This window comes from Mastacembelus armatus, chromosome 6 (genome assembly GCF_900324485.2).
Source record: "Mastacembelus armatus chromosome 6, fMasArm1.2, whole genome shotgun sequence".
NCBI lineage: Eukaryota > Metazoa > Chordata > Actinopteri > Synbranchiformes > Mastacembelidae > Mastacembelus > Mastacembelus armatus.
In genome coordinates this window covers 22762069-22774846 of record NC_046638.1, presented here as the reverse complement: position 1 = coordinate 22774846, position 12778 = coordinate 22762069, and the positions used below count along the sequence as shown (strand labels likewise).

The window sequence follows — 12778 nt, the reverse complement described above, 5'->3', positions numbered from 1 at the left end:
GTGTCTGTCTGGCGCATTTATTGGAGACGTCGGTCCTGCTTTGAGGTGCAGCAGTTTGTGGCAGTTGTCTGTCCAACCTGCCTGTAACACTGTAAAAGCTCATTCCTGATTTGTTATAACTTTTTTTGTTTTTGTTTGTGCAATTGTCTACATACTGGTGCAGGCGATAAAACCGTCAGCCTGGAGACGGCGCAGGCTGCACTGGCATTTTTGCATCCAGCGGCTTATTTCAGACTTAGGCTTACTGAATTCGCTCTTTACGCTTGAATTCTTATTGCAAAGAATGTCCATCTCATTTGCAAGCATTAAAAAACACCTGTCTCTTTTTTTGTCTACCTCAGATTGGCACAGGAGACACACTATTTCTACATCAAACATTGCATCATCACTTGCATTTGATTTAAAGGTTCTTGGTTTACCTGTCAAGTTGTACAGTCCCTTAAAACACAGAGATGATTTGCACCTTAATGTATTTTGGGCCTGCTCGTGCAAGAACCTAGTCACAAACATAGGACCACCAAATTTATACAGGCTTCAGCATTTCTAGCCCGGATGTACTTAACTGCTTATTAATACTAAGGCTGTTATAATTATCTTTGTAAATGTTTGTAATGAAAAAGGAAATATATAACACTTGTGGATGTAGAAACATGACATCAGTGAAATTGTGTGGATTCATCAGTCAGTCACCTGTTTTTACAAAAAGGCACCACAGACATGCACACACTGAATTGTGACTTGCTTCTTTTTGCTGTCAGTTATTATGCATGATGACTAAACTGGCCTGTGGCTTACATTTTCTCCATGTTTAGAGTCATCATACTTGGTGGTTGTGAAAGTGTGCCTTAGGCCAGTGTCTTGTATGTTATTGCTCATTGTTAGCGGTGACATGCACCATGTTTTACCAGTCAGGGTGACTTCAGTTCACTTGAAGGGAAGAGAGAAATAATGTAATTTATCTTCACATGCACCAGTTGATTTTCTAATTCATTGTCATGACAAATAAACAGTATGTTTCTATTTTCTTGTATTACATTTTTGTTTGGAGACAGACAGAGATAATTAAACTTTAAGAAATGCAGTAACCGTTCAAAAATAGTTTTTTCTATTTTGATAAGCACTTATTGAATTTAGTTTTACAACCCAATTCATCAATAAACCTCATCTTTCAATTGATTTCCTCAACAAGACCTTGCAGTTGAGGTTCAGAGTGCAGTATTGACCATGGCAATAGCAGTTAAAACAATTTCATGTGCTATGATTGACTAAAGTGATTTTGAAGTTTGAGAGCATGTGAAACCTGATGAGGGTTTAAAAAAAAAAATAAATTGTGCGTGTTCTTAAAAAGGAAAAACAGAACAGTTTTTACTACACAGACATTTAACATACTCTACTTGAGCTTACTAAAGCGGCTGCTTTCAAATTCAAGCTTATAGTTTACAAAATTATCCTAGTGCTAGTAAAGTCATTTACAAGCCTTCAGGGGGCAGTGCAGTGCACACTGATGGTTTCTGGTGATGTTTGACACTTCATATCTGTGAAGACTCCATCCACAGTGAGGCGCTCTTGACACGCGGCTGTTGAGAGTCCAGCTTCAGCAGTGCTGTCACAGCACCCTCTATCTTTGACATCCACACTTTCTGGAAAACACACAAGTAGGTATTCAGGAGCAGAAATGTGGAAAAGGTTTACTGGTTAACAGCTGTTTAGATGGGTTGACCAAATGTATAGCTCTTCATTTGTAAAGTCTGATGATATGTGTACAGCTGTACAGTGACATTTGTTTCTCTACTGACAGAACTGCCAAAATAATTTAATATTTGAACCTTTACAGAAATTAATATAGATTAGATTGTAATAATCAAAGTTTTATTTAAATTACATGACCAAGCTCAGACAAAACCCTCATAGCTCTAAAAGGTTAAACAAAAAACCTGAAAGTGTTGTTCTGGTTTTCTGTGGATGTTTACAGAGAAAGCTTCTGTTGATACTATCTACATAGCAGAAACGTTTGGATACGACTAACATATGCACATGTGATGTTGAACATATGCACGTTATGTACATAATATTTTGTGAACTGAATGTAGTTGGTCCTCTGCCAGCTCTTGAACTGCATGTTGTTTGAAACGTCTCAAAGTGTCATGGTTATATTAAACTACCTTTGCAGACTCTGACGCAGCTTGCAGGATGAATGCACCGATACACTGCTGGTAGCGGTTCTGGTGCATGATTATGAAAGAATGAGGCAGGCCCGATGCTAAAAAGAAAGCAAAAAAAGAACATTAAATCACATCCAGTCACTGACTAGATAAATATAATGTAAACCAACATTTATGTATTACGATACAATTTCAACATTTAATGTGAAAGTAAACAAAAGTGTCCTCACTAGTCCTTCAAACCGAAAACAAAAACAACATCTGAGATACTAGCACTGTTCTAATTACTTGCGGCGTTCAGCTGATCAATGTTCTTGAGCTGGAGTCGGTCCAGAGAGATGGGCTGGTCAAGAACCGTGAAGGTGCATCCGTCCGTCAGGAGCTGATCCAGCTCCTGGTGCTGTGGCAGCCTCAGAGGATTCTGCTCTGGACCGATGGACCTCTACAAAAACAAACATGGGACACAAGGTGAACAAGGTAAAATTTCTGTTATTCACACTGACTGACATTGATCCAGATGAAGGAACAGAGGACAGAGGGATATACCTTCTTGTTTCTCTTCATCTTTGTGATCAGCAGGAATTCGTCAAACAGGAACAGATATACATCTATGAGCTTGGTGTTCTCTGGTAATGAACCATACAAAGATGGTGTAAGATTCTGCTCTAAGGATGTGAAATATGTTGGATTTAGGCCACAAGTCCACACCTGTGAGTACCAGTTTCCCTTCGTGCAGCAGACTTCTGTGAAAAATGAGATTCTCCAGAGTGACCGTCTTCAGGAGATGTTTCAGATTCTGAAAGAAGCAACGACTCAGGTGAGAACACTTTGACCTTTTCACCTGTGAACCAATAATGAAAGTTTTGTATATATTTTTTTGCTTTCAGTGATATCTGATTTCAGATCCAGATAAATGATTGGATCATCTACACACAAAAGGTACTGAACAATGAAGTGTTGCGGTACGTCTCTTATGCTCTGTCAACACAGCTCTCCAAGTTACAAACACGCCTGACAAGACCGACCTCAGGGATGAAGGTACGCTTGTGTCTCTCCCACACAGGCAGCCACACCAGAGCGTCTCGCAACTGTTTCACCTTCTGGTAGTTATCCAGCCATTTGACCTTCCCCTCTAAATCACCTGGAAGAGAGAGGGGGTCACCTCAATCCAGAGAAACAAAAAAATAATCTAATACTACATAGTTTCAGGGTCAAATTGTTCATAACTTTAAGTATATCATTCTGTGACAAAAAGATTAACACACTATTTTAATATCTCAATGTATTGGTGTGTTTACCTGTATAGTGATGGTTGGCTGCCAAACATGGGCGTGATGATATCGTGACAGATTACCACTCGCTCAGCTTTTACAGTAAATATCCCCCACACCCATGGACATTGGACTACATAACCTAATTGCGGTTATAATGCACTGTGCCACCTCTGACTCCTTTAGAATGGTTTTATGAATGTGTGTCATAAAAAATTTGTGAGACCACACTTACATAAAGTTTTTTGTTCAATACAACCAAATGACATTAAGGTTCACTGCCACAGCACATTTCCCTTAGTATGTTTGCGCCTACTGTAAGAACAGTGGAGTCACAATCAGCTGAATGAAACTGCTGAGATATCTAGCACTTGAAGCACAGTTTGCCATCAGCAGCTGATAAGATCTGTGTGGTTTAAGTCATCTAACTAACCCTGCAACAACACATGCCTGCTCAGGCAGTGAGAGTCTGCTGATAATGCAGAGCTAAAATGCTCAATTTTGCATTTTTTGATGCATTTACAACTCAAGAGAAGGAATTAAGGTGGAGATGTGATCACTGTGCTGCTCACATATCGATGTGTCCACTTGATCCGCTATTGCCTGAAGGCCTCTGCGCTCATCCTCTGTCTCACATCTCTTTGCAATATTCCGCAATAACAGCGGGTATCGAGTTAGCCTCTGCAGTGGCGCCACCAGCAGGTCACGCAGTTGCAGCCTCCGGCACTGTTCATTCCTCTCACACCACTGGGGAGAAAAAGGGGAGGACAGGATGATGGAAGTGAAAGGGCACGTCGTTATGTTTGTAAAAGGACGAGGGAAAGGAGGGATGGCCAGTGGAAAGTGTGTGAAGAGAAGTGACATCCATTTAAGCAGCAGTGTTGCTGTGTCCTCTGTCTCATACTCTGCCTGCTGTGTTGTCAAGGTTGCCACATCTCTGACTTACACATATAAATTAGAGTTGCTTCCTGTACCTTTACGTAAGATCCAAAGTCTTCTCTGTGCTTCAGGCTGTCCAGATAAAGGAGAGCTGTAGAGTAATTAAGGCAGTACTTCTGCAGGCAGTAACATATACTCTCCTGGAAAGCCTGCGAACAGATAGGAGTGTTAAACTAATACTGGAATATAGACTGCTGGGTCACGTCAGCATTACGCTGCAGATACATAACCATAAAAAGTTAATAGAAGATGCCAACCTGAATACACACACTAAAACACACCTTTAATGTTTACAGCTCCTGTGGGGTCAATTTCTTCCTCTCTGCTGCTTCTTGTGATGCATCATTTAACAGTACAATAAAGATGTTTATTACTATTATGTTGTTGAGGGGATTTCTTTTTTTATTGGAGCTCAAAATTATTTATTATCAAAGAACAAAACTTGAAAATGACACTATTTGTAAAAAAAAAAAAAAAAAAAAAGTATTTTGTGTGATCAGTAATCTCTGTATTATTGCACGATGTCTCTAGCATTTATTTTGAAGTATTATGGTGAAAAACTTCACTTGGCTGCAACGTCTGTGGTGTTTTGGAGAGTAGACTGCAGTCAGACCCAGTATGTTTGTGTGTGTTCCCAGCTAAGCCTGCACTTGCCTTGCTCAGCACCTGAAGCAGGGTGGGTCCGCCACCCTCGGTGATCTCTAACATGTTCTTGATGACGCGGAGGAGGTTGTTGAGGAAACCAAAGCTCACCTGCAGCAGGAAACACCAAGTAGTGTCACAAGCACAGACACGTGACACTGTCATAGCTCACTCAGAGGTAAGAAAACAGCTGTGCTGATACACGTAAAGCCACTTGCTACAGATGTTTGTTTCAAAATTTCCCCATAGTCTCCCAGTACTCTCATTTTGTCTAAGTGTTGTTTTATTATCTTACATTAGCTCTTACATTAATAAACTGTAATATTAGCATCATGGATTACTGACTGGAGACTGATCTACAGCCCTCATCACTTAATTTTCGTCTTGAGTGCCAACACCATGTTATCCCTGCAGGTGCACATATAAAGTTATGATTTGATATTGGTCATTATGTTGTTTAAAGATGCCATGTTTGTATTTTGGTTCCTCTGAAAAAGACTTTTTTAACCCAGTGATCTGTTCCTGGTTAAACAAAGGTTACATACCATAAATCATTATAATGATACTCTGTCCTGTGCTGCACCATAAAGGTTACTCTTTTCAATTATTTGCATACACATATAAAACTAACAGGTCATGGGATTTATTTGCATCATGGCTCACCAGACAAAGCTCACTGAGGTTTGCAAACATCCGCCAGGACTCAACATCAGTAAGGCAGTTCCTCATCTGCAGGTTTATGAGCGTAGCCAAAAACACCTGAAGGCAGCAAAAGGTTTCAGAGAGTGAACGGGCTCGAGCTACCTATTGTGCTAGCACCACATTTCATTCTGAGTCACCTCTTTGAGAACCATAAGCTGATCCAAGAAGTAAACACACTCGCTGGTGAAGACCTCCCAGATGGCCTCTTGTCTCTTGAAGCCATCAGCATCAGAGGTGGCACTCACCTGGGAGGACTGGTCCTGTAGGAACTCTGCCAGAGAGTAGTCCTGCACACAGATTCAGAGAAAGGCATTGGAAAGAAGTAAAAACTATTAGGGAATATTCAAACTGCTATAATTTATCTTCCTCAGACGCTTCAGAAAATGTGTTTGTATTCATTGTTTGTTTATATATAAATCTAGTTCTTGCACAGTGTGTGTCATTCAAAAAGCTGCAAGAACTTCCCTCTAACTGCTGTGCTGTTATTTCTGAGTCACTTGTTAAACACTGAAATCTGTTTGCATTGGAAATCTGGATGTCTTAGTTCAAACTCTTACTCTGCTTGGATTAGAAGTCACTGCACACAGAGAACCAACATGATGATTTACATAAGATACAGCACAAATGCTGAAGTGCTTTTGCTGCTGACAGAGCTCATTCCTCACCTTATATTTCTGAAGGTCAGGGTTTCTCCAGTCTTGTATCTGTGCTTTTGAGAGATATTTTTCAATATCTGGCACTGTGCCTGTCTGTGACTTCCCTTTAGTCTGAAAAATGAAAAAAGATTAGTTACAGGTATCTGCTGGTCGAGTGTGTTTGCAGATCTGTTAATTCCAGCCCTTCTACCAGACTGAAAGTCTTAAAAAAGTAAACTAGCAAGTTTGGTTCAAGTCTGCATTCCAAGCGTTGACCAATTATAAAAACTGTGTGGGCCAAAAGCGGATGAGAGGAACCACAGTGATCTGCTTTAACAAGTGGGTCAGAGAACAATGTACAAATCAACTGCCCACTGCTAAAACAATGTACATCAAAACAAACCACAAGCATGACACTGGCAGCCACAACTGACAAACACCACCTACCGTACCACGCCTTGAAAAAGGCCATTTTGACTTCTTGGTATCTGCAGAAATCAAAAATAAAATACACATTATTAACAAAGGTTTTCTTCTTTAAAGAAACAAGATGATTCTGAGGTGAATAACTGTATTTGCATTCAGGATTTAAACCAGATTACATGCATGTACAAATCTAATAGAGAATTTTACCAGAGTAGTTTGAACCAATTAATATGTTAGCTGCTCCATTGGACACAAAGAGGTCTCCTGGAGAAACATCCAACCCGGGCAAACTGACCACCACAGAACTCCGTCGTCTTTCCTGGAGCCTGAGGCAACAGAAGCAGACAGCTTAACGTCTTCAGATGTTATGCAGCTTTTTGTTTGTCTAAAATTTAATCCAATAGCACTGCTTGACAGTTTAAACCCAAGCTCAATGGAAATCTGAGATTCACTCTTGGAAGAACTATTATTATTCTATTGTCAATGTAATACAGTACAAAAAGACCAGCCTTGGTCCAAGACACAGGAAACAACTGAATTCCTTTTGTCACTTTCTGTGGCTGAAATACCATCTGCATTGTGCAGCAAATTGTCGATTAACATGCGTAGCAGAAAGTATAAAGGATAAGTGTTATGTGACTGGCTTATGTGGGGATAGCTGCTGATTAATGGATCACCCTGTTTGTGCAGAAGGAGGCGAGCTGTCAGTGGGTGCCAGTTCTAATCCTCTTGGTCTCCTTTGCACAGTTAGTAACTGAGGCAAGGCTGTGACTGGAGACGCACAGGCCTGAATTGCAGCCTCAGGCGAAGCTGAAACAGGGTTCTTGAGTGTGATATTGAGTAGAGAACATGGTGATATTTAGTACACAGTCTAAATATCTAGAAAGGGCATGGCTACATGAATGTCCTAATTAGCTACAAGAATAAAAACATTCTATACATAGTAAAACTTGATCGGCGACTATGTGACACTATGTGAAAAGTGGCTGCAGTCAACACAATGAAGGTGCACAGCAACCAGACGGGCTGGTTTTAATAAAGGCAAGGTTCACTTTCTGCCGGCGCTGATCGACTCATGGTCAGTGACCCGGGTCAACCTGCTGTGGTTTCATTGCTAAATGTTTCAGGGTCCTGGCTTTTAATAAAAACGTTCATAGGTCAGATATGGCCAGAAAACAAAATCAGAGAATTTTATAAGATTCAATTCACACAATGGGTGGATTGACTGAGAGCTAAACTTCCTATTTATGATGAAAAACTGGAGCAGAAGTACAAGTACAATAGGAACAATCCTAGTACTGGACTGTCTCTTAGCTATTCTATGTAAAATGTTACAGTATTTAACAATAGTACCTGCAGTATTACTTGCTTCCTCTTACAGCACAAAACATCCTCTCATGCAGTCGCCACATTTCTGCTGCAGTGCCTCAACCACGGCACAAGCACCAATCAAACCACCATAGGTAGACCACGAAGCTACACCCTGTGCACGATAAGTTAGTCTACAACTAAAGAGCAGTAACCTAGTACTTTCTCCCTCCAGGACACTTTTGTTGAACTGTGAAAGCGCCAGCTGTTCTTTGTGCTACAGGGAGGGGCCACGTTCTTCCTGTAAACTGACACAAGCCCTGTCCAGATCAATGTATAGGCAGACAGTACTGGATCAAGGCTAAAACAGATAATGGTCAGCAGCAGCACCTGGGCACCATAGAGGACACTGTACATGGCTGATGTGACAGTAACAGAAACACGATGACTCTGCTAAACCAGGTCAGCGTCTCTGTGCAGTTCGTTCTATCAGCATGCTCACAATGACACCCTGGTGTGGAAAGCTTTCTCTGTGTCAGCCTCTCTGACCCAGAGACCACTTGTAAAAAATGGGTGCTTTGTTCCCCCACAACAACAGAAATAATGATGCTCCAAAACAAAACTGTCCCAACCAAAGGCTTTCAAAGCCTGGTCCCTGAAAGCAGCACAGTACCGGGGTGTAATTACAGGGACAATAGCTGCCTAATTATCCAGCCAGGGGAAGATCTCAGCAGTCCATTAGGAGGGGTATGGGGTTTGTCTAGCCCATACATAACCATGGGACTCTCAAAACTTAACCCACTAAGCCAACGCTCCATTAACAAAGATATAGTCAACAATGGATGCACAATAGGGTCCTTAAAGCAAACGTTTCTTGCTTTTAAGTGCCCAGCAAGCATAAAAACCATTGCACTTATGATGCTGAAGTGATAAGTCACAGCTTAGGTTAATTAAAATATTTGGGGGGAAAAAAGGGGCAACAGAGGTTCATCATGCAAATTAGAGATGACGCAGAAGGACACAAAGTGAAAATAAACAAATGTGAGCGCTGTAGTTATCAGTAATCAGCAAAGATTTTCCTACATTCCTGATAGGCAAACAGGTTCTCACAAACTTGAAAGTGAAGTCCTGGTGTGTCACGTTATACTGAAAGGTTACACAAACACCATGCAAATCAGCAAACCTACCTATTAGGACCATGCTCCTTCTCCTGCAAACAGAGGGAAAACACAGTAAGTCAATGGAAAACATTCAATACAACAAACTAACACGTGACTGTTCAGTAAAAATATACACTACAGGAGATGTACAGAGATGATTCAGTTAAAACAATGAAACACACAGATTTTGAGAGGCCCTGTTAGCACTGTCTACAGTACACTGAGCTGCTGTAGGGGGGTGCTGCCCGCCTGCTGCTAACAACATCACTATATCACTTTCAAAGACATTCAAATTTGAATCAGTGTTTTAAGTGGTCGCTTGGATTCAAAAGCCTCTGATATCTGAGGACTCTATTGAGAATGTGCTTGCTTGAATACCACGAGTTGATGAATAGGTCTCCCCATTATCTTTCTCCATCACTCACTGACCCCTCCATTATTGGGTGACTGCTGACTGTGGTGAACAGGGGCCCGAGGAGAGTACTTCCCAGGGCTCTCCAGGCAGTGGGCTTGGTCAGAGCTGTCAGTGCATGTAACTGCTGATTCATTTGCTGTCAAAAGCTCGCATTGTGAACGACCACGGCGGGAGGTAAGGCAGAATGAGGCGGGGAAGGAATGTGTAACCATTTCATTTATAGGCTGTAGAGAACAAAATCCACAGCAGACTGCAGCATGACTCGTGGTGATGGCGGAAAAAGCTTTTTGATTAGGGAAGCAAAGGTACACCCTGTCCAGGCCTTTCACCCAAAGATTGCCGGGATAGGCTACAGCAGATCCCTGTGACCCTAATTAGGAATAAACCAGTATAGACAATGGAAGACGCAACAGATTTCTGTCTGGTTATTGGCTTCTTTGCTATGTAGACAAGCTTCAGTACAAGTCATTAAAAGCTCACCTGTACTTCACCATCAGGAAACCCCAAATCTTTATCAAGTGCAGAATGAGCACTTTGAGATTCTTGTCTTGTGGAAGTGATGTCAAAGGTCTTTGATGTGTGAGACGTGGAGTGATGTTGGCTGGAGGAGGAAACGGCTTGATGGCTGTGACATATCTCTCCATCAGAGTGGGCACCTGTCACCAGAGGAGACTTGACTCTGTGTGCTGGAGACAGGGGGCTAACGGGAGACGATGTGCTCGCAGAGGAAGGCTCCTCTTGTGTGCTCTCCATCCTCCCATGGTCCCGGGACTCCATCACAGAACGTCGGGTGCTTCTCATCCTCCTCAGGGTAGGAGACGTAGAGATCCGGCCAAGGGCCTGTCGGTCAAACTGGAAGAAAGGTGCTACCAGGTCATCACTGTCCACCAGGGATGGATTTCTGACCTTGGAGTGTGTCCGTGTGAGATTTATGTGCATTAAGACCGGGTTGCTGGTCTGGCTCTCCTTGTGCTCATGGGTCCCGCAGTCCGTTTGTGTCTGAGCATTTGCCACCCCTGTGGTTACGACTTCATTTTCAACCCATTTAATATAACTCCAGCCCAGCTTCTTCTCGATGTCCTGGTCTTTATCCTGCAGAATAACGTGCTTCAGCGCAGACATTGTGACCTCAGAGGCATTGTAGTACAGCAAAGATCAGAAACGCTGGGATCTAATGGTCTGGTTTCTCTGCCTGCTCCTCACAGTCAGATCATAGTGCTGTTACATTCCAGCAAGTTCACACCACTCACTTCTCAAGCTTCTGGAGGGAAAAGCAGAACATGTGTCAACCAACTCAAACAAAATGACGCAAAGTGGACACAGACTTGTCTCCTGATGTGAAAAGACACAGTGTGTGTTTAACACACCTGTTTGCGGACACAGCTGAACCAGGGGGGCAGGACGATGATGCTGCAGTGCAAGAAACTGCACAGTTTAAGTCTAGACAACGTGTTGTGAGACACAAAGAACGTCATGCATCTGTGAGGTCTCCAGTTTCAGACGCTTGCCCTGCCCAGTGTTTATACTCTGCTAATGATTTTCACTTCTGGCATTCTGCACTAAAAATACACCCTGTCGTTTCCAGTTTTCACAATATTTCTTTGTTTACTCAAAGCGAATAAACACGTCCGGGACTTTAATATCACCTGTGTCCGAGCAACAAGCGCACGTGCCCGGGAAGACACTAATTAAAAATATAAGCTGTCTCGTGTACTCACGTTCACCGGTGTCCCCGTCGGTGTGAAGCTCCAACGGATTTTGAACGGAGAGAGGCCGGTGTTTAGTTCAGTGAAGACTGAGGCTGGTTGGGAAACTAGTCTGTGGCGCAGGAAGGAGTGGAGCCTTCAGGTGCGACGGATCTGTGTGCGTGGGAACAACAGCAGCAGCTACTCACTCTCTCTCTATTCACCACACACACACACCCAACACTCTCTCTATTTCTCTCTCGCTCTCTCTCTCTCTCTCTATTCACCACACACACAACATTCTCTATTTCTCTCTCGCTCTCTCTCTTTATTAACACATACTCTCTCTCTCTATTCACCACACACACTCTCTATTAAAACGTACACTCTCTCTCTCTCTCTCTGTCTTTCTCTCTATTAACACGTACACACACTCTCGCTCTCTCTCTCTCTAACACACACACACACACACACACACACACACACACACACACACACAAGCCATGGTCTGTGTAACTTCAGTCCCTGACAGTACAAGAGTGTACAGTATTCTCTGTAATAAGTGAGTTTAACAAATCTAATTATTAGCTCTAATGATGTAAATTATAATGAAACAGGCTAAATGCTGTTGCTGTAGTTTCATCTTTTAAAATGCACCATATTCACTTTATTGGTGATAAAACTGAAGAATTTTGTCAAATAGTAATAATTTGTCAATGGTTCCATCTGAGGGGCAGCATGGGGGCTGAGTGGTTAGCACTGTTGCCTATGTGGGTTCGCAACCCAGCCTTTCTGTGTGGAGTCTGCATGTTCTCCCTGTGCTTGTGTGGGTTTCCTCCAGGTACTCTGGTTTCCTCCCACAGTCCAAAAACATGTATGTCAGGTTGATTGGTGACTCTAAATTGCCCATAGGAGTGAGTGTGAGTGTGTGAGGTTGTTTGTCTCTATGTGGCCCTGTGATGGACTGGTGACCTGTCCAGGGTGGACCCCTGCCTTTCACCCAGAGAGAGCTGGGATAGGCTCCAGCAGATCCCTGGGACCCTGATTCAGGAAGAAGCAGGGATAGAAAATGGATGGATGGATGAAAAGATGATGCATGGATGGATGGTTCCATCTGAAGTACAATGGAGTCAAAGTATAAGAATTATACCAGTACTTCATGGGTGGACATAAGTACTACATATGAGTCAACATTGTTGAATTTCTCCTCCCATCCCATCCCATAAAACATACTGCCTGTAGTTTAAGGTGTCACCTCCCCTCAGACCTGAACTGGTGCCCCAGCATTAAATCATTTGACAGCAGAGCTACAAATGTTTGCAGTATTTGTACTGTGACAACACAAAAAGCTTGTAGTAACCTGTGTTTTAAATGTGTGTCACCGTGTCTCGCCTGCACATTGTGTACGGAACCATTATGAAATAACCTGTTCT

The 12778-nt window shown here is 42.4% G+C and overlaps 1 protein-coding gene across 3 annotated transcripts; it reads right to left on the bottom strand.

The window, feature by feature from the left end:
* Nucleotides 1-223: 223 nt before the first annotated feature.
* On the bottom strand, nt 224-11550 carry plekhg7 (pleckstrin homology domain containing, family G (with RhoGef domain) member 7). 3 transcript variants are annotated; one of them, XM_026310862.1, is made up of 18 exons: nt 11379-11550; nt 11028-11100; nt 10141-10921; nt 9273-9295; nt 6985-7103; nt 6799-6839; nt 6382-6483; nt 5854-6003; nt 5678-5773; nt 5027-5125; nt 4408-4521; nt 4006-4180; nt 3188-3303; nt 2871-2958; nt 2709-2788; nt 2451-2604; nt 2163-2260; nt 224-1640 (listed from the first exon to the last, which is right to left on the bottom strand). In XM_026310862.1, exons 3-18 carry the CDS (start codon nt 10780-10782, stop codon nt 1530-1532), a joined length of 2208 nt encoding a protein of 735 aa, XP_026166647.1. In that variant the 5' UTR covers nt 10783-10921; nt 11028-11100; nt 11379-11550; the 3' UTR covers nt 224-1529. The 3 variants fall into 3 exon arrangements, with proteins under 3 accessions (XP_026166647.1, XP_026166646.1, XP_026166648.1); XM_026310861.1 differs by lacking the exon at nt 11028-11100; XM_026310863.1 differs by lacking the exon at nt 11028-11100 and having other exon boundaries at nt 10141-10918.
* Between the last annotated feature and the right edge of the window lie 1228 nt (nt 11551-12778).